This window comes from Bombina bombina, chromosome 6 (assembly GCF_027579735.1).
Source record: "Bombina bombina isolate aBomBom1 chromosome 6, aBomBom1.pri, whole genome shotgun sequence".
NCBI classification, from domain to species: Eukaryota; Metazoa; Chordata; class Amphibia; order Anura; family Bombinatoridae; genus Bombina; species Bombina bombina.
Window position 1 is genome coordinate 1033634984 of NC_069504.1, and position 20898 is coordinate 1033655881.

Genomic DNA, 20898 nt, shown 5'->3' on the forward strand with positions numbered 1-20898 from the left:
GATACAAAGCAAAGCCTGCACAAAACAATGAATATCAGGAAGTTTAGCAATCTTTCTATGAAATAAAACAGAAAGAGCAGAGATTTGTCCTTTCAAGGAACTTGCAGACAAACCTTTATCCAAACCATCCTGAAGAAACTGTAAAATTCTAGGAATTCTAAAAGAATGCCAAGATAATGTATGAGAAGAACACCATGAAATGTAAGTCTTCCAAACTCGATAACAAATCTTTCTAGAAAGATTTACGAGCCTGCAACATAGTATTAATCACTGAGTCAGAGAAACTTCTATGACTAAGCACTAAGCGTTCAATTTCCATACCTTAAAATTTAATGATTTGAGATCCTGATGGAAAAATAGACCTTGAGATAGAAGGCCTGCCCTTAATGGAAGTGGCCAAGATTGGCAACTGGACATCCGAACAAGATCCGCATACCAAAACCTGTGAGGCCATGCTGGAGCCACCAGCAGCACAAACAATTGCTCCATGATGATTTTGGAGATCACTCTTGGAAGAAGAACTAGAGGCGGGAAAATATAAGCAGGTTGATAACACCAAGGAAGTGTCAATGCATCCGCTGATTCCGCCTGAGGATCCCTGGACCTGGACAGGTACCTGGGAAGTTTTTTGTTTCGATGAGATGCCATCAGATCTATTTCTGGAAGCCCCCACATCTGAACAATTTGAGAAAACACATCTGGGTGGAGAGACCATTCTCCCGGATGTAAATTGCCTATACCTGGGATATGAACCGCAGAAATTAGACAGGAGCTGGATTCCGCCCAAACAAGTATCCAAGATACTTCTTTCATAGCTTGAGGACTGTGAGTCCCACCCTGATGATTGACATATGCCACAGTTGTGATATTGTCTGTCTGAAAACAAATGAACGGTTCTCTCTTCAACAGAGGCCAAGACTGAAGGGCTCTGAAAATCACACGGAGTTCCAAAATATTGATTGGTAATCTCGCCTCTTGAGATTTCCAAACCCCTTGTGCTGTCAGAGATCCCCAAACAGCTCCCCAACCTGAAAGACTTGCATCTGTTGTGATCACAGTCCAGGTTGGACCAACGAAAGAGGCCCCTAAAATTATACGATGGTGATCTAACCACCAAGTCAGAGAGAGTCGAACATTGGGATTTAATGATATTAGTTGTGATATCCTTGTATAATCCCTGCACCATTGGTTCAGCATACAAAGCTGGAGAGGTCTCATATGAAAACGAGCAAAGGGGATCGTGTCCGATGCTGCAGTCATGAGACCTAAAACTTCCATGCACATAGCTACTGAAGGGAATGACTGAGACTGAAGGTTCCGACAGCCTGCAACCAATTTCAAACGTCTCTTGTCTGTTAGAGACAAAGTTATGGACACTAAATCTATCTGGAAACCTAAAAAGGTTACCTTTGTCTGAGGAATCAAAGAACTTTTTGGTAAATTGATCCTCAAACCATGTATTCGAAGAAACAACACTAGTTGATTTGTGTGAGATTCTGCAGAATGTAAAGACTGAGCTAGTACCAAGATAATGTCCAAATAAGGAAATACCACAATACCCCGCTCTCTGATTACAGAGAGTAGGGCACCTAGAACCTTTGAAAAAGATTCTTGGAGCTGTCGCTAGGCCAAAAAGGAAGAGCAACAAATTGGTAATGCTTGTCTAGAAAAGAGAATCTCAGGAACTGATAGTGATCTGGAGGAATCTGAATATATGCATCCTGTAAGTCTATTGTGGACATATAATGCCCTTGCTGAACAAAAGGCAGAATAGTCCTTATAGTCACCATTTTGAAAGTTGGTACTCTTACATATCGATTCAAAATCTTTATATCTAAAACTAGTCTGAATGAATTCTCTTTCTTTGGGACAATGAATAGATTTGAATCAAACCCCAGACCCTGATCCTGAAATGGAACTGGCATGATTACCCCTGATAACTCCAGGTCTGAAACACACTTCAGGAATGGCTGAGCCTTTAATGGGTTTGCTGGAATGCGTGAGAGAAAAAAAAATCTTCTCACAGGGGGTCTTATTCTGAATCCTATTCTGTACCCCTGAAAGACAATACTCTGAATCCAATGATTTTGTACCGAATTGATCCAAACATCTTTGAAAAATTTTTATCTGCCCCCTACCAGCTGAGCTGGAATGAGGGCCGCACCTTCATGCGGACTTGGGGGCTGTTTTTGATCTCTTAAATGGCTTGGATTTATTCCAATTTGAAGAAGGCTTCCAATTGGAAACAGATTCCTTGGGGTAAGGATTAGGTTTCTGTTCCTTATTTTGTCGAAAGGAACGAAAACAATTAGAAGATTTAGATTTACCCTTAGGTCTTTTATCCTGAGGCAAAAAAACTTCCTTCCGCCCAGTGACAGTTGAAATTATTGAATCCAACTGAGAACCAAATAATTTATTACCTTGGAAAGAAAGAGATAACAATCTGGACTTAGAAGTCATATCAGCATTCCAAGATTTAAGCCACAAAGCTCTTCTAGCTAAAATAGCTAAAGACATAGATTTAACATCAATTATGATAATATCAAAAAAGGCATCACCAATGAAATTATTAGCATGTTGAATCAACTTAACAATGCTAGACAAATAATGATCCGATACTAGTTGCACTAAAGTTTCCAACCAAAAAGTTGAAGCAGCTGCAACATCAGCCAAAGAAATTGCAGGCCTAAGAAGATGACTTAAATATAAATAAGCTTTCCTTAGATAAGATTCAAGTTTCCTATCTAAAGGATCTTTAAAAGAAGTACTATCTTCTGTAGGAATAGTAGTACGTTTAGCAAGAGTAGAGATAGGCCCATCAACTTTGGGGATCTTTTCCCAAAACTCCAATCTAACTGCTGGCAAAGAATACAAATTTTTTAAACCTTGAAGAAGGAATAAGAGAAGTACCAGGCCTATTCCATTCTTTAGAAATCATATCAGAAATAGCATCAGGAACAGGAAAAACCTCTGGAAAACCACAGGAGGTTTATAAACAGAATTTAAACGTTTACTAGTTTTAATATCAAGAGGACTAGTTTCCTCCATATCTAATGTAATCAACACTTCTTTTAACAAAGAACGAATATACTCCATTTTAAATAAGAGGATTTGTCAGTGTCAATATCTGAGGCAGGATCTTCTGAATCAGATAGATCCTCGTCAGAGAAGGATAATTCAGTATGTTGCTGGTCATTTGAAATGTCATCAACCTTATGAGAAGTTTTAAAAGACCTTTAACGTTTATTAGAAGGCAGAATGGCAGACAAAGCCTTCTGAATAGAATCCGAAATAAATTCTTTTACATTTACAGGTATATCTTGTGCATTAGATGTTGAGGGAACAGCAACAGGTAATGAACTACTACTGATGGATACATTCTCTGCATGTAAAAGTTTATCATGACAACCATTACAAACCACAGTTGGAGGTATAACCCCCACAAGTTTACAACAAATGCACTTAGCTTTGGTAGAACTGTTATCATGCCGCAGGGTTCCAACAGTGATTTCGGAGACAGGATCAGATTGAGACATCTTGCAAATGTAAGAGAAAAAAAACATAATTTATGCTTACCTGATAAATTCCTTTCTTCTGTAGTGTGATCAGTCCACGGGTCATCATTACTTCTGGGATATTACTCCTCCCCAACAGGAAGTGCAAGAGGATTCACCCAGCAGAGCTGCATATAGCTCCTCCCCTCTACGTCACTCCCAGTCATTCGACCAAGGACCAACGAGAAAGGAGAAGCCAAGGGTGAAGTGGTGACTGGAGTATAATTTAAAAAATATTTACCTGCCTTAAAAAACAGGGCGGGCCGTGGACTGATCACACTACAGAAGAAAGGAATTTATCAGGTAAGCATAAATTATGTTTTCTTCTGTTAAGTGTGATCAGTCCACGGGTCATCATTACTTCTGGGATACCAATACCAAAGCAAAAGTACACGGATGACGGGAGGGATAGGCAGGCTCTTTATACAGAAGGAACCACTGCCTGAAGAACCTTTCTCCCAAAAATAGCCTCCGAGGAAGCAAAAGTGTCAAATTTGTAAAATTTGGAAAAAGTATGAAGCGAAGACCAAGTTGCAGCCTTGCAAATCTGTTCAACAGAGGCCTCATTCTTAAAGGCCCAAGTGGAAGCCACAGCTCTAGTAGAATGAGCTGTAATTCTTTCAGGAGGCTGCTGTCCAGCAGTCTCATAGGCTAAACGAATTATGCTACGAAGCCAGAAAGAAAGAGAGGTAGCAGAAGCCTTTTGACCTCTCCTCTGACCAGAGTAAACGACAAACAGGGAAGACGTTTGTCGAAATTCCTTAGTTGCCTGTAAATAAAACTTTAGGGCACGAACTACATCCAGATTGTGCAGAAGACGTTCCTTCTTCGAAGAAGGATTTGGACACAAAGAAGGAACAACAATCTCTTGATTGATATTCCTGTTAGTGACTACCTTAGGTAAGAACCCAGGTTTAGTACGCAGAACTACCTTATCTGAATGAAAAATCAAATAAGGAGAATCACAATGTAGGGCTGATAACTCAGAGACTCTTCGAGCCGAGGAAATAGCCATTAAAAATAAAACTTTCCAAGATAACAACTTTATATCAATGGAATGAAGGGGTTCAAACGGAACGCCTTGTAAAACGTTAAGAACAAGGTTTAAACTCCATGGCGGAGCAACAGTTTTAAACACAGGCTTAATCCTGGCCAAAGCCTGACAAAAAGCCTGAACGTCTGGAACTTCTGACAGACGTTTGTGCAACAGAATGGACAGAGCTGAGATCTGTCCCTTTAATGAACTAGCAGATAAACCCTTTTCTAAACCTTCTTGTAGAAAAGACAATATCCTAGGAATCCTAACCTTACTCCAAGAGTAACCTTTGGATTCGCACCAATATAGGTATTTACGCCATATCTTATGGTAAATCCTTCTGGTAACAGGTTTCCTAGCCTGTATTAGGGTATCAATAACTGACTCAGAAAAACCACGTTTTGATAAAATCAAGCGTTCAATTTCCAAGCAGTCAGCTTCAGAGAAGCTAGATTTTGATGTTTGAAAGGACCCTGTATCAGAAGGTCCTGTTTCAGAGGTAGAGACCAAGGTGGACAAGATGACATGTCCACCAGGTCTGCATACCAAGTCCTGCGTGGCCATGCAGGTGCTATTAGAATAACTGATGCTCTCTCCTGTTTGATTCTGGCAATCAATCGAGGAAGCATCGGGAAGGGTGGAAACACGTAAGCCATCCTGAAGTCCCAAGGTGCTGTCAGGGCATCTATCAGAACTGCTCCTGGATCCCTGGATCTGGACCCGTAATGAGGAAGCTTGGCGTTCTGTCGAGACGCCATGAGATCTATCTCTGGTTTGCCCCACTGATGAAGTATTTGGGCAAAGACCTCCGGATGAAGTTCCCACTCCCCCGGATGAAAAATCTGACGACTTAAGAAATCCGCTTCCCAGTTCTCCACTCCCGGGATGTGGATTGCCGACAGGTGGCAAGAGCTTCTTGTCCCTCCCTGATGGTTGATGTAAGCTACAGTCGTGATGTTGTCCGACTGAAACCTGATGAACCCCCGAGTTGTCAACTGGGGCCAAGCCAGGAGGGCATTGAGAACTGCTCTCAATTCCAGAATGTTTATTGGTAGGAGACTCTCCTCCTGACTCTATTGTCCCTGAGCCTTCAGAGAATTCCAGACGGCACCCCAACCTAGAAGGCTGGCGTCTGTTGTTACAATTGTCCAGTCTGGCCTGCTGAATGGCATCCCCCTGGACAGATGTGGCCGAGAAAGCCACCATAGAAGAGAATTTCTGGTCTCTTGATCCAGATTCAGAGAAGGGGACAAGTCTGAGTAATCCCCATTCCACTGACTTAGCATGCACAGTTGCAGTGGTCTGAGGTGTAAGCGTGCAAAGGGTACTATGTCCATTGCCGCTACCATCAAGCCGATTACCTCCATGCATTGAGCCACTGACGGTTGTTGAATGGAATGAAGGGTGCGGCAAGCACTTTGAAGTCTTGTTAACCTGTCTTCTGTCAGGTAAATCTTCATTTCTACAGAATCTATAAGAGTCCCCAGAAAGGGAACTCTTGTGAGTGGAACGAGTGAACTTTTCTTTTCGTTCACCTTCCATCCATGTGACCTTAGAAATGCCAGTACTAACTCTGTATGAGACTTGGCGGTTTGAAAGCTTGAAGCTTGTATCAGAATGTCGTCTAAGTACGGAGCTACCGAGATTCCCCGCGGTCTTAGTACCGCCAGAAGAGCACCCAGAACCTTTGTGAAGATTCTTGGAGCTGTAGCCAATCCGAATGGAAGAGCTACAAACTGGTAATGCCTGTCTAGGAAGGCAAACCTTAGGTACCGGTAATGATCTTTGTGAATCGGTATGTGAAGGTAAGCATCCTTTAAATCCACAGTGGTCATGTACTGACCCTTTTGGATCATGGGTAAAATTGTCCGAATAGTCTCCATCTTGAACGATGGAACTCTTAGGAATTTGTTTAGGATCTTTAAGTCCAGGATTGGTCTGAAAGTTCCCTCTTTTTTGGGAACCACAAACAGGTTTGAGTAAAACCCTTGTCCCTGTTCCGACCGTGGAACTGGATGGATTACTCCCATTAACAAGAGCTCTTGTACGCAGCGTAGAAACGCCTCTTTCTTTGTTTGGTTTGTTGACAACCTTGACAGATGAAATCTCTCTCTTGGAGGAGAGTATTTGAAGTCCAGAAGGTATCCCTGAGATATTATCTCTAGCGCCCAGGGATCCTGGACATCTCTTGCCCAAGCCTGGGCGAAGAGAGAAAGTCTGCCCCCCACTAGATCCGATCCCGGATCGGGGGCCCTCAATTCATGCTGTTTTAGGGGCAGCAGCAGGTTTCACCATAGTCCTCTCACACATCCTATCTAGTCGTTGGGTGCAAGAGAATGACTGGGAGTGACGTAGAGGGGAGGAGCTATATGCAGCTCTGCTGGGTGAATCCTCTTGCACTTCCTGTTGGGGACGAGTAATATCCCAGAAGTAATGATGACCCGTGGACTGATCACACTTAACAGAAGAAACAACATATAAAACAAAATTATCAATTTCCTTATATGGCAGTTTCAGGAATGGGAAAAAAATGCAAACAGCATAGCCCTCTGACATAGAAAAAAGGCAGGAGGCATATAGAAATGGGGTCTTAAATAATGAAATATTTGGCGCCAAGTATGACGTACAACAAACAGAAAAATATTTTTTGCCGCCAAAAACGTCCGGAAACGACACACTCACGTCATAGATGACGCAACCTTTTGAAAGAACTCGGCGACAACTAAGACGCCAGAAATGACGAATTTGCGTCAATGAACGTAACTTCGCGCCAAAAAAAATCTCGCACCAAGAATGATGCAATAAACTCTGGCATTTTGCGCCCTCGCAAGCCTAATTCTGCCCGCGAATTTAAAAGACAGTCAATTAGAAAAAGAGACTATAACCCAGGTAAGAAATACATTTTTCATAAAAAAGCATTTCCCAGATATAAAACTGACAGTCTGCAAAAGGAAATATACTGAAAACCTGAATCATGGCAAATATAAGTACAATACATATATTTAGAACTTTATATAAATACATGAAGTGCCAAACCATAGCTGAGAGTGTCTTAAGTAATGAAAACATACTTACCAAAAGACACCCATCCACATATAGCCAAACCAGTACTGAAACGGTTATCAGTAGAGGTAATGGAATATAAGAGTATATCGTCAATCTGAAAAGGGAGGTAGGAGATGAATCTCTACGACCGATAACAGAGAACTTATGAAATAGATCCCCGTGAGGAAAACCATTGCATTCAATAGGTGATACTCCCTTCACATCCCTCTGACATTCACTGACATTCGGACTTCAAAATGCTGAGAAGCGCATATCAACGTAGAAATCTTAGCACAAACTTACTTCACCACCTCCATAGGAGGCAAAGTTTGTAAAACTGAATTGTGGGTGTGGTGAGGGGTGTATTTATAGGCATTTTGAGGTTTGGGAAACTTTGCCCCTCCTGGTAGGATTGTATATCCCATACGTCACTTGCCAATTACATGAAAGAAAAGGTCAAGCAACCATCTTGACAAGTATTGGACCACTTGAGATGGATTGACCCAATAGGTATTAATATTGTACCTAAGGTTTGATTTTCTTTCTGATGAATTCTTAAAATTTGAAAGGTAATATGCCAAGCTATGGCTCAGACCAATAATTTATTTCAATGGACCAAATAAACAATAAATGTACGTTTATAATATTTATTTATATATAATATTCCTCAAGTAAGATTGCACTCACTGGATTTGAAAAAACATAAAACTTATTTATTAATAAGTGGCGTTTCGGAGACATGTATTAATAAATAACTGTTTGTGCAAATCCGGTGAGTGCAACCTTACTTGGGAATTATTGGAGCACACATGACTGACATTTTATGAGAGTGCAGATCCTTCATCATAAGCAAACTGTACATAGAGTAGTACAGTAAATTTGTACTTCGTAATACTATATACAAGATTAATGTGCATCACAAATGCTGGAAAGTTGAAGTTTTGAATTGTATTGGTTATTGATGTGCAATAAATACACTTACCAGGATTACACAAAATATTGTAAAATGCTTCGACAGGTTAAAACAGAGTAGGTTTCCCAGAAACTTATTTTTGTATAAAACTACAGTAAGTGAAAAGAAAAAAAAAAATCCACCATCTTTCTTGGTAATAATAATAAAAACATCTATTTGCGCGTTTTATTTTGTTGCATCATGTAAGAATATAAATTAAAGAAAAACAAAAGATATGTCCGTTCCAACCGGTTAAAAGGACATGACACCCACATTTTTTTCTTTCACGATTTAGATTGAGCATGTGATTTTAAACAACTTCTCAATTTACTTCTAATATCTCATTTGTTTTGTTCTCTTGGTATCCTTTATTCAAAAAGATACCTAAATAGGATCAGGAGCGGCTGATTGGTGGCTGCACACGTATGCCTCATGTTATTGGCTCACTCAACGTGGTTAGCTGCTTCTTCTTCTTCAAAGAGAATCAAGCACATTAGACAACAAGTAAATTAGAAAGTTGTTTTTAAAATTGTATTCTCTATCTGAATCATGAAAGAAAAAAATGGGTTTCATGTCTTTAAATCTTCAACAAGATTACTTCCTTTTTCAGCTGTGAACATGCTCATTAATACTTGTATCATCTGTTATTGTTGGGATTTTGTACAAAGTTGACAGAGTATGAGCCACTTGTTTCATCCTGTTTGACTTGAAAGTTCTCTGTAGACAATCCAAAAGGCCTAAGAACCAAGTTCCCCAGATCCTTTAATTTACCTAGTAATACAAAAGTGAATATGGTAATGTTCTGTCATCTAAGCACAATATTGTTCTTCAAAGCTTAAACATTTTATAATTAAATTAGTGATAAGTTACATAAACTGCCAAAAGAAGAAAGAAAATCAGAACAAGAATTATGAAGCTTCAGTGGCATCTGAATATGTTAGAAGTCAGCCGCTCGCCACATTTGGCTCTTTTCGGAGCCGCATTTATTCTTGTGAAAGTGCAACACACTAAGATAAGTGCAAATCCAGATCTTGGTGTGTTGCACTGTCACAAGAAGAAATGTGGTGAGAGGCCACCTACTTCCGCATTGGGAAGCACACCCCTAGTCAATTAATCTAAAAATCTGCCCTTTAGCAATCCTATATACTGCTGCCTGAAAAACAGATAATAATGGCTTTTCCCTGCTGTTATTTCAAACATACACAACAAAAAAATCTACTGCAATACCTTAAATATTTAAGTGTTTCTTACTGTAAAATGTTCTTCCAACGATCAATTTTACCTACTGGAGTGTACATAATAGTTTACAAATAACTAATTTACCTTTATTTTGACATTTGAAATAGATAACTGTCTGGTTTTTCCCCTTGAATATGTTCCCAATTATCCATTTACCTGCTGGCATTAAATTGTTCACAAATAGCGCCTTTATTTTGATATTTGAATTAACTGCTTTTTGCCAGTGATATCCCTACCTATACTGAAAATGTCAATACTTAAGTATCGGTTATAGAGAAGCTATGTAAATTGAAGACACATTAAAGGGAGATGAAACCCCAAACATTTCTCTCATGATTCAGACTGAGCATAGTTATTCAAACAACTTTCCAATTTACTTCTATTATCAATTTTGCTTCATTTTCTTAGTATCATTTGTTGAAGGGGCAGTGATGCACTACAGGGAGCTAGCTGAGCACCTACCTGGGTATGCTTTAAAATGCAGGATATCAAGAGTACTAAGCAAATAACATAATAGAAGTACATTAGAAAGAGGTTTTAAAATGTATGCTCTATTTGAATCATAAAGGAAAACATTTGGGTTTAAAAAATTGTTTCAAGGAGAAAACTTTTCTAGACCACTGGTTTTCAAACCTGTCCTCAGGCCTCCCTAACAGGCCAGATTTGGGGGATATCTGAACTGGAGCACAGGATAAATAATCAGTAATTAGTAAACATGGTTATTTTACCTGCTCTCTTCCAAGGTAATCCTGAAAATCTGGAAAATTTTAGGAGCATGTGCTCTATTTAACAAAATAAAGATCAATCTACTGTTGAAATGTGTCTGGTGTTAGAGAAGAATATAGAGAATGTTAAAGCTAGTAACTGTCTTCATTTTGTTTTTGTTTTTTTCAAAAGAACAGTGTGAAATAATAGATGCTGAATGTTACTTACTTATCATTTCTTCTTTTAACTTTTCATTTCGTATTTCAATCTGTTTAGGTAATCGCTAGGAGATAAAATGAGCAGTTTTACTTACTGGAATACATGATTTTATAAGTAGAAATAATAATATTTAGAAATCACAGCCACATAAATGTCTATATAGACTGCAGTATCACAAAACCAGCACTAAAAGCAAAATGTAATAAGTATTTTCCAGGCTACACAAAGTATACAAAACTCTGTAGTACAAAGGAATCATGTATACTTGAATTATATATTTTTCCATGATTGGCTTTAAATTAGAACAGCTCAGAAAATATGCATTTTATACTAACATTATAACTATGACTAGCCTTGATATCCGCAGACTCAAGCATGGATTGGCTCCTCAACATAAGGCAAATGGTGGGTGGAGTTTGGCTATTGAAAAACAATTGCAGTAAAAAGGATTTTAGAGGATAGAAGGTAAAGAGGTGACATGATAGAAACCTTCAAATATATGAAAGGACTTAATAAAATAGAAGCTGAAAGCATTTTTCACAAAAAAATAAATGCCAAAACAAGGGGTCACAATCTAAAGTTAGAGGGTAGCAGATTCAGGAGAAATTTAAGGAAGCATTTTTTTACAGAAAGGGTGGTGGATTCATGGAATGAACTTCCATTTGAGGTGGTAAACACAAAGACTGTAAAGGAATTTAAAAATGCCTTGGACATGTATAAGGCTATCCTAAGGAAAAAGTAACATGTAATATGGGTAGACTTGATGGGCCTTTTTGGTTCTTATCTACCGTCAAATTCTATGTTTCTATGATGTTAATTTGTTTAATTTAATTTGATGTGTCACTCTATAGAAAAACAACTGAAATGTCTTGTAATTACAAAGTGTTTACTGTCCTTTTAAAACAGACATCCTCAGTGATGGCTGAGCATCATGGGAAATGTAGTTCAAAAACCTCTGGAGGGCCAAGTTTGAGGATGTCTACATTAAAAAAAAGCTGGCATCTCAAATTAATTCGGTTTAAAGGGATATGAAAATCAATTTTTTTCTTTCATGATTCAGATAGAGCAGGCAATTTTAAGCAACTTTCTAATTTACTCCTATTATATATTTTTTCTTTGTTCTCTTGGTATCTATTTGGAAAGTAAGAATGTAAGCTTAGGGACCGGCCTATCACTTGCTGATTGGTTTGTTGTTGTTTTTTTTTTTGGGGGGGGGGGGTAAGCCATTCTCAGCTCACAATTTAAGCATGGCAGAGCACAAGAGGAGACACTGAACTTGCTGACGACTCTCCTGTTTGAGACACTGGCTTAGAAGGTGGGTGTGCACTCACTGTCATCTGTTTATCATGTGGTGTATCCTTTTGGTTATTGCTATCTGTGTACCCGACTAACCAGAATAATGAGTGAAGTCTGCTAAAACCACTGCCTACTGCGGATCCTTGGGCAATGCTAGCATTATACCCTGCTGGTTAGGCAATCTGCTGACTATTGCCATCTGTGTACCAGACTAACCAGAATAATGAGTGAAGTCTGATAAAACCACTGCCTACTGCGGATCCCTGGGCAATGCTAGCATTATACCCTGTTTGTTAGGCAATCTGCTGACTATTGTTCTTTGCATTCTGCTGACCACTGCCTGCTGTGGATCCTGTTGGTCAATGCTAGCATTATACCCTGCTGGTTAGGCAATTTGCTGACCATTTCCAGCTATGTTTCCTGCTATTTTTCTGTGCATTCTGCTGATCACTGCCTGCTGGGTAGCCCCGATTAGCACTGCCATCTGCATATCTTAGTGTGCAGAACAACCTGTTGCCTGCTGTCTGCATTCTACCGGTCCCATTTGTGTATACTACAGCCCATCCTTGGTGTCTTCACTGGTCACATCAGGTCATATGCTCAGCTACCTTTAGCAGGATCCAGCATTCTCTGCTACACGTTTACCTTGTAGGCCATTGATGCCTGGACTACTACAGTGAGAACAATTAGAGTAATATCTTATTTTAAATGTACCCTACCTACTGCCATATGTACAGTGGTTCACGTGCACTTTAAACGTTTCAACTATTAAATAATAATTTTTGCAGAAGCGCTTATACTGCAATTGTTTCTAATGGTATTTCAAATGCACTACTGTGCAACAACGGTTATGTTCCTTTAATGCTACAGAACGGTTATGCAGAACAGCTGCGTGATCCTCAGTGCACAATTGTAGTTTCAGTCTAACCCATACAAGTTATGCATCCTGTTAGCACTTAAAGGGACATAAACCCCAATTTTTTTCTTTCATGATTTAGATAGAACAATTCATTTTTTTTTTTCTTTTTTTCAAATATTTATTTATATCCAACAAGGACCCATAACAATCAGATAATAGTAAAAGAAACATAGCCATTAAATAAAAAACAAAAGTAAAGCTTTTTCCAAACCATAGCTTGGGTATAACAAATGTACATATAGTATATAAATTATTCCACATTCAATACTATGTTATAGGTACACATAAACTCTTTGGATGTGTCTTATGTAAATAAAAAGAATAACCCAGATAATAATATTATGCTTCGTGATACTCTATACCTTGTTGAGTTTTTATTTTTACATAGAAAAACAACACGATACCCCCCCAAAAAAAAAAAAAAAAAAGAAACCCTTCACCATCTCCCCAACAGAACTAGTTCAGAATTACGTAAGGGATGTATCAAATATTCAATTTCCGTAGGAGAAAAAACTTTTATAAATGCTGACCATTTGAGAAAGAATTTAACAACATGGACATCATTATCAACACTAATATTATATTGTTCAAGAATGCATTGTTTTTTTAAACAGTTTTTAATTTCTGATATACTAGGGACCGTAAGCGTTTTCCATTTTTTAAAGATAAGATATCTAACAGCCAATATAGTTATATTAATAAACTTCACATTGAGTTGTCTATCTTCTGGGTCAGGAAAGAGAAAAATTATATGTCTGCCTATCAAATTTAATGATGAGAGCTTTAGTATCTTACAAAGCCAAAATTGGACTTTGGACCATACGTTTTTAATTTTAGGGCAGGTCCATAACATGTGCAGGAGGTTTGCAGAGGGAAACGAGCATTTAGGACATGTAATAAAATTCATACTGCCGCATCTCGCTCCTTTTTCTGGTGTAAAATATGTCATATGTAACAACTTCAAATGAGATTCTCTCCATGTGGCAGAAAGGGTTGTTTGAGTCACCTTTCGAATTGAGAGAGAAGGTATTTTAGATTCTACTTCCTGAGATATCAATGTGGCCCAGTTAATAGCAATTTTATCAAGATTAATTGTGCCCCTGTCGGAGACAATAATCAAATAGCATGGAGAAATTGACATGAGTCTATTTTTTGCCAGAATGAACCAGTTTTCTATGCGCCCCAGTGACCAATTCCAGCCATACTCATTCACTAACTTCATAGCATAGTGTCTAGCCTGAAGATAGGCAAAAAAGTTTCTCTGGGAGATATTGAATTCCACCCTGAGAGCATCAAATGATTTCACACATCTTTTTTCTATGTCAAGTATCTGAAGAACATTAGCAAGCCCTTGGGTCTTCCACTCTAAAAAGATTGAAGATGGTGTTCCTAACTGAAATTGTGGGTTCCCCAAAAAACCTAGGAAACTCGACACCCGATGTTCTATTCCTAACAAAGTACATATCTTTCTCCAAGCTAGAATTATATTATAAATAGATCTATAGCGTTTAACTTGGGGTGGGATATGAGTAGTGTCGAGATGAATCAACGCAATAGGTGAAAAAGGATACAAAATACTGCTCTCTAAGTCATTATTTGTAACATAATTATGAGCAAAAAGCCAATCTGCTAGAATACGAACCAAAAATACATAATTATATACTCGTAAATCAGGTAAAGCCAGGCCTCCGGATCCTATTGGAAGGGAGAGTTTTGCAAGTGATATTCTGGATTTCCTACCCTGCCACAGGAAAAACCGGAGTTGTGAATTGAATAAACTTAAATCGTTCTTTCTTAAAATCAAAGGAATATTTTGAAGGACATATAGAATTTTTGGTAATAAAATCATCTTATAAGCTGCTATGCGTCCGGACAAGGACAAGGGTAAAGTCTGCCAGTTCTTAAAAACTGATTTAACCTTATTCAACACAGGAGGAATATTCAGGGAATACCAGGAATCAGGATTACTTGAGACATTTATACCCAAATATCTAAATGAGTCATTCACTATAGAGAAGGGTACATTTATAGGAGAGCTGTCTGTGTGCCTTATCCAGAGAAGTTCAGATTTCTTTATATTTACCTTATATCCTGAAAAGGAACCAAACTGTTGTATAGTTGATAAGAGAATAGGTAAATTTCTACGTAAATTAGAAAGATAAATGAGAATATCATCAGCATATAATGCTATTTTCAACTCCCGCCCAGCCACCCCAATCCCCTCCAATCTCTGTCTTATCATTATAGCAAAAGGTTCTATAGCAATATTAAAAAGGAGCGGGGAAAGGGGACACCCCTGCCTAGTCCCCCTATGCAGAATTATTTCTGGGGATAGCTGGCCATTTACTATCATTCTTGTGGAGGCTGTACGATAAAGTTTTTCAATAAACTTAGCAAATTTACCTTTTAGCCCAAATTGTTCTAATGAAAATAGAAGATGATCATGGTAAACTGAGTCAAAGGCCTTTTCGGCGTCAATAGCCAAAATTGCCAAGTCTGGAATACCTCCCTCCTCTGAATGATCAGCATCCGTACCATTCGAAAAGTAATCCAAGGTAAGCAGGAGTTCCCTTATTTTGGCCGCAGAGTTCCTATTCTTCATAAAACCAGCCTGATCTGGGCTAATAATCAAGGGAAGAAGGGACTGGAGTCTCTGGGCGAGAATCGTAGTCAACAATTTATAATCGGTGTTCATCAAAGCTATGGGTCTATATGACTCGACCATTCTTGCATCTTTACCCTTTTTTAAAATTAAAGACGTGTATGAAGCTGTAAAATTAGATGAGGGTTCATTTCCCTCTATATATATATATATATAGTTGAATAACGAGTTTAAATCAGGTATTACAGTGGAGGGTATCATTTTATAGAACTCATTAGGTATTCCGTCCGGGCCGGGTGCTTTGTTATATGCCAAATTTTTAATTGCCTTTGCAACTTCTATTTCCGTAATGGGGGATTCAAGTTCCTTAATTAGACTAGGTGTTAATATTGGAGAAGAGATTTCTCCCCAGAATTTCTGACGTTCTGTGAAGTCAGAAGTCCTGGGGGAGTATATTCCCTTATAGTAATCATAAAAAATTTGAACAAGATCCTGAGAGGAACTAAACATCTGTCCCTCTTTTTCTAGGGAATCTATTAACTGAGAACCTAAGTCCTGCCTTAGCAGTCTAGCCAAAAGTTTTCCCGTCTTGTTCCCATATTTGTAAAGTTTCGCAGAAAACCGAACTTCCTGCTGAGTAGATTTATAAAGTAGGAATGAGTCTCTCTCTTCTAATGCAGCAATATATTTAACCCATTTCTGAGACGTCTTTTCTAATAGATATGAGTTATAAGCATTTGTAATTGCGCGAAGAAGTTCATTTTCGCGTTTTTTAAATATCTTGGTACGCCTAATGGTGTATGCCAGAATTTCCCCCCTCAGCACTGCTTTAGCAGTTTCCCAGAACAAAGAAGGACGGGCTCTAGCCTCCGCATTAAACAAGGCAAAGTCCTGAAACTTAGTTTCGAGGAAGCCTCTGAATCCAGAATCAGCAGACAAATATTTAGGAAAGAAAAACCGATTATTTATATGTGAAAGGCCAGTCGTATAAATCTCAAAGCAGATTGGAGCATGATCAGATACCACAATAGGCAAAATTTGAGCTGATACTTTGTGTTTACAAAGTCTTTCATCAACCAAAAATAAATCAATCCGTGACAGTGATTTATGTGCTTTTGAGAGACATGTAAAATCACGTGTATCCGGATTCAATATCCTCCAAATATCCTTAACTCTCAAATTAGAAAAAATCCTGGAGAACAACTTTGCCTCGAGATTATCTCTTTTAGTTTTTTTGACTAATGGCTGCTGCCTCATTCTATCAATTGGGTATTGAGGAGCCATATTAAAGTCACCAGCTAAAATTAAAAAACCCTCTGCACATGTCATAAGCCTGGCCTGAAGTGTATCCCAAAATGAGAGACTAAAAACATTTGGAGCATATACATTGCATAAAGTATACAAAACATTAGCAACCTTAATTTTCAGTATGATATATCTCCCCTCCTCATCTGATTCACTTTGTATTATCTCATATTTGAGTTTTTTACCCAGAAGAATAGCAACTCCACCTTTTCGGCTAGAACTAGATGAAAAAAAGACCTCCTTAACCCAAGAAGATTTTAGTTTAAGAATTTCTTGAGTCTTTAAGTGGGTTTCTTGTAGAAAAGCAATAGCAGTACCTATTTTCTTCAAATAGGAGATTATCGTTTTTCTCTTAATAGGAGAAGTTAGCCCTCCTATATTCCATGAGGTAAATTTAATCCCAGTCATTATAGTAGGTATCTATGTTCCAGAAGGGAAGATGGTGAGGAAAAGAAAAAAAAAAAAAAAAAAAAAAGGGAAAAGGAAAACCCCAAAACATACGACTAATCCACCTGAGCCGTCTGTTGCCCATTTGCTGAAAAGGGCCCATCTTAGAGGAAAAAATGAAAAATAACAGATCTATTCTAATTTTTACCAAAGGAAAAAAAAACTAAATAGTGTGTCACCTCAACTGCTCAGGTGTGCAGTTTTTGGTGAAAAAAGATTCTGCCGTACGGGCAGAATCAAAAAAATGCAAAGTGTTGTTGCACACAAGTCGTAACCTGGCAGGATGTAAGATTGTCGCTCGCAGCCCCTGCTGTATAAACTTAGTGCATACCGGAGCCAACTGCCTTCTTTTTGAGGCAGTTTCAGCTGCATAGTCTTGAAATAAGAGGATTTTTGTACCTTCCAGTAATATAGGTTGATTTTTACGAAAGGCTTGTAGGAATGTAATCTTGTCCTGGTAATTCAGGAATTTAGCTATGATTGGCCTTGGCCTCATATTTTCTTTAGATAAAGGTGATGGCCCTAACCTGTGCACCCTTTCTATAACTGGCTGCGTTTGAGGTATGTTCAACAATGCTGGTAATGTTTGTGTTATGAATTTATTTAAATCCTCAAACTGCTTCCCCTCAGGTACCCCCACTACTTTCAAGTTATTGCGCCTGGCGCGATTTTCCAAGTCTTCTACTTTATTTTGCAATTTAGCAAGGGCTGAGGAAGTGGCTTCTAGTTTACTGTTTTGAGCTAGAGTGAGATCTTCTAAGTCAGAGACTCTCTGTTCAACTTCAGAGAATCTTTCCGAGAATTGTTTGACTTCTGTAGCTAGCTGTGCAATATCTTGTTTGATTTCTATTCTAAGTGAATCAAACTTGGGTGCAAGAGCAGCAGAGATATTTAAGACTAGAGACTGTGTATCAGCAGAATCAGGTAAATTTGACGATTCTTGGGTTACCAATTGTGGCTCACCCACAGGCTCTGTATTAGGTTTATGTTTTTTATCCCTCTGTCTAGCCGACATGACTGAAGGTGATGTGCGAGATTGTGTATGTAGAAATGTATCCATAAAATAATGGAAGTGGATTGTGATAGGGAGAAAAAAAAAAAAAAAAAAAAAAAAAAAAAAAGAAAGAGACAAACTAATCTACTGAAGAAGGGAGAGAGGTGTGAGGGATGTGTGAGAAAGAAAGGTGCACACTTTTGTGTATTGTTTGAGGTTATCTTCTCCTCTAAAAAGAGAGAGAAAAAAGAAAAATTAACCGTGAACTAAGTGAGTCAGGTTCAGTCATGTTGGTGACAAGATAAGATGTGGAGCCCACAGTTTTCTAATCTTTAAGAAAGCCCTCAATAGTGATTAATATACCGTTTTAAATTTTCAGCTGAGAACAGAAAAAAACAGTGTTTAACAACTCAAGTCTCCTAGTCCTAGGCCATCGGATCAATATTTTATAAATTTTAGAAAGAAGTCAGCTTTTAAGGTACTTTTAAACTAATTGATACTCAGATTATTTCGCCTGTGTGTATCTGGCACACCAGATTACTTGTAGGCTATTAACACACCTTTAAACTAAGTGTAATTCACTGCTATGAGACCAGTACTCATGATATATTTTAACAGAGCTTGATGTAACTTTAAAAGTTGAGCAAAGCTGTATAGGGTAATCCAATATTATAGTACGTTTGCTGTGGGTCTGAGAAAGAAACAAAAGAAACCCCCAGTCAATTAGTAACTGTCTGAATGGTTCAAGAAATATGATAATACAATGTTTCACATTTTGCTGCTACAAATTAACAACATACAGTTTCCAGGAGAAATATATACCAGTTAGAAACTAGGGGGTTCTAAATTTTAAGTTGTCAAAAATACAAACTAAAGAAAACAAACCTAGCAAGTTTAGGTATTATAAAGCGCTTATAGGCCAATAGCCGTTATTTATATCAGGGTCAAACACACCTCTAAGCTAAATATAATTTACTTCTTTGAAGCCAATACTCATAGTATATTTTAACACCGCTGGATGTGACTTCAAAACTTAGGCAGAGCTACATAGAGTAGTCCGGTGTTATAGTACACTTGCTGTGGGTCTGAGAGAGAAACAAGCGAAAACCCCCAGTCAATTAGTAACAGGCTAAATGGTTCAGGAAATAAGATAATACAATGTTTCACATTTTGCTGCTATAAATTAACAACATGCACTTTCAAGGAAAAATATATACCAGTTAGAAACTAAGGGGTTCTAGGTTTTAACTTATCGTAAATAGCAGCTAAAGAGAACAGATCTAACAAGTTTAGGTGTTATACAGTGCTTGCAGACAAATAGCCGTTATTTATATCAAGGTCAGGCCGGCTGTCATAGCTTATAGATTATGTGCAAACCCCAGCAAAGGGAAAAAAAAAACAAGTAATAAGGGTCCAGTACTGAGCCAAGTCATTCCAGGGTAGAGGCGGCTAAAAAGGAAAACAAAACTGCAAGTTTTATCCCAGGAGTTCTACGTTACCCAGAACCAATAGACCAAGTTTTGAGCAGGGGATAACCAGCGATCATCAGCCTCAGCCCCCCCTCACGCAGCATCAGTGGGAAGGGGAGCGTCTTCCAGGTCGAGGAAACAGCGATTGCCGGGAAACAAATCAGCAGGCTGCGATACACAGATACCAATATCCTCGTCTCCTGCGTCTTTTTCAAAAAAGCCGGTCAGCTACTCTCAAGGGTGTGACTCATATGCTGCCACAATCACTCCACCAGCCGACATCGACAACATTCCTGAGTCTCAACACCTTGGCTAGAGGCAGAAGAAAGAAGGCAGAGGCGGGAGGGAAGGCATCCACAACTACCGCTCCAGCAGCTCCACGTTATTCTCCCCGGAACCAGCCCTGCACCAGGGATCGACCCGTCTCCTCCAGCAGTGGCCCCCCCTCACGCAGCACCGGTGGGAGGGGGAATGCCACTTCAGCGCAGGAATGCAAGTAAAAAGAAAAACAGCGGGCTACACCCTCCGCACCCACTGCTCTAGCCACAATGCCGGTGTGATGTACAGGTAACTCCAGCTCCAACTCCTAGGTATTCAATAAAGCTGCACACAGGAGAGCGGTAAGTTCTCAGAGTCCACACAACTTATGATAAGTGCAGCGCCTCTCAGCTCCGTCCTCCGTTTCAATTTATTCAGCAGTGATCGGGAATTTGACTTGCCTGTTGGTTTAACTGAGCACTTCTTCTTGGGTTACCCCGGCTTAATAAGGGGATTGTGTGACAACAACCGTTTTTTAAAGGGTATTAATTTTGCTGTAATGATAGGTCCTTTTTCAGGGCTGCTACCTGCAGCTATTTAGTGCAATGTCAGGGCACTATAGAGTTTCCAGCAGCGGTGATATTCAGCAATACAAGCCACCCTAAACTAGAGGGTTTTAGGCGCGGTTTCACACCAACAGCTTGTAGGTAGGAGAGATCAGGACAGGTGCAGCACCTGATCACACACCTGTGCTCCTCCTCCGGAAGCTCTCTCCAGAACAATTCATTTTAAACAACTTTCTTATTTACTTCTATAATCATCTTTTCTTTGTTTTCTTGTTATCCTTATTTGAAAAGC

At 38.9% G+C, this 20898-nt stretch overlaps 1 protein-coding gene across 1 annotated transcript in view; it reads right to left on the reverse strand.

Moving 5' to 3' along the window:
• Positions 1-8734: 8734 nt before the first annotated feature.
• The window catches only part of TTC1 (tetratricopeptide repeat domain 1), a 187351-nt gene continuing 175187 nt past the window's right edge, over positions 8735-20898 (reverse strand). The window contains exons 3-4 of the mRNA XM_053719666.1: positions 10760-10814; positions 8735-9358 (exon numbers count right to left, since the gene is read on the reverse strand). Coding sequence (XP_053575641.1) covers positions 9225-9358; positions 10760-10814 — 189 coding nt within the window. The 3' untranslated portion in view covers positions 8735-9224. The remainder of the gene's footprint in view (positions 9359-10759; positions 10815-20898) is intronic.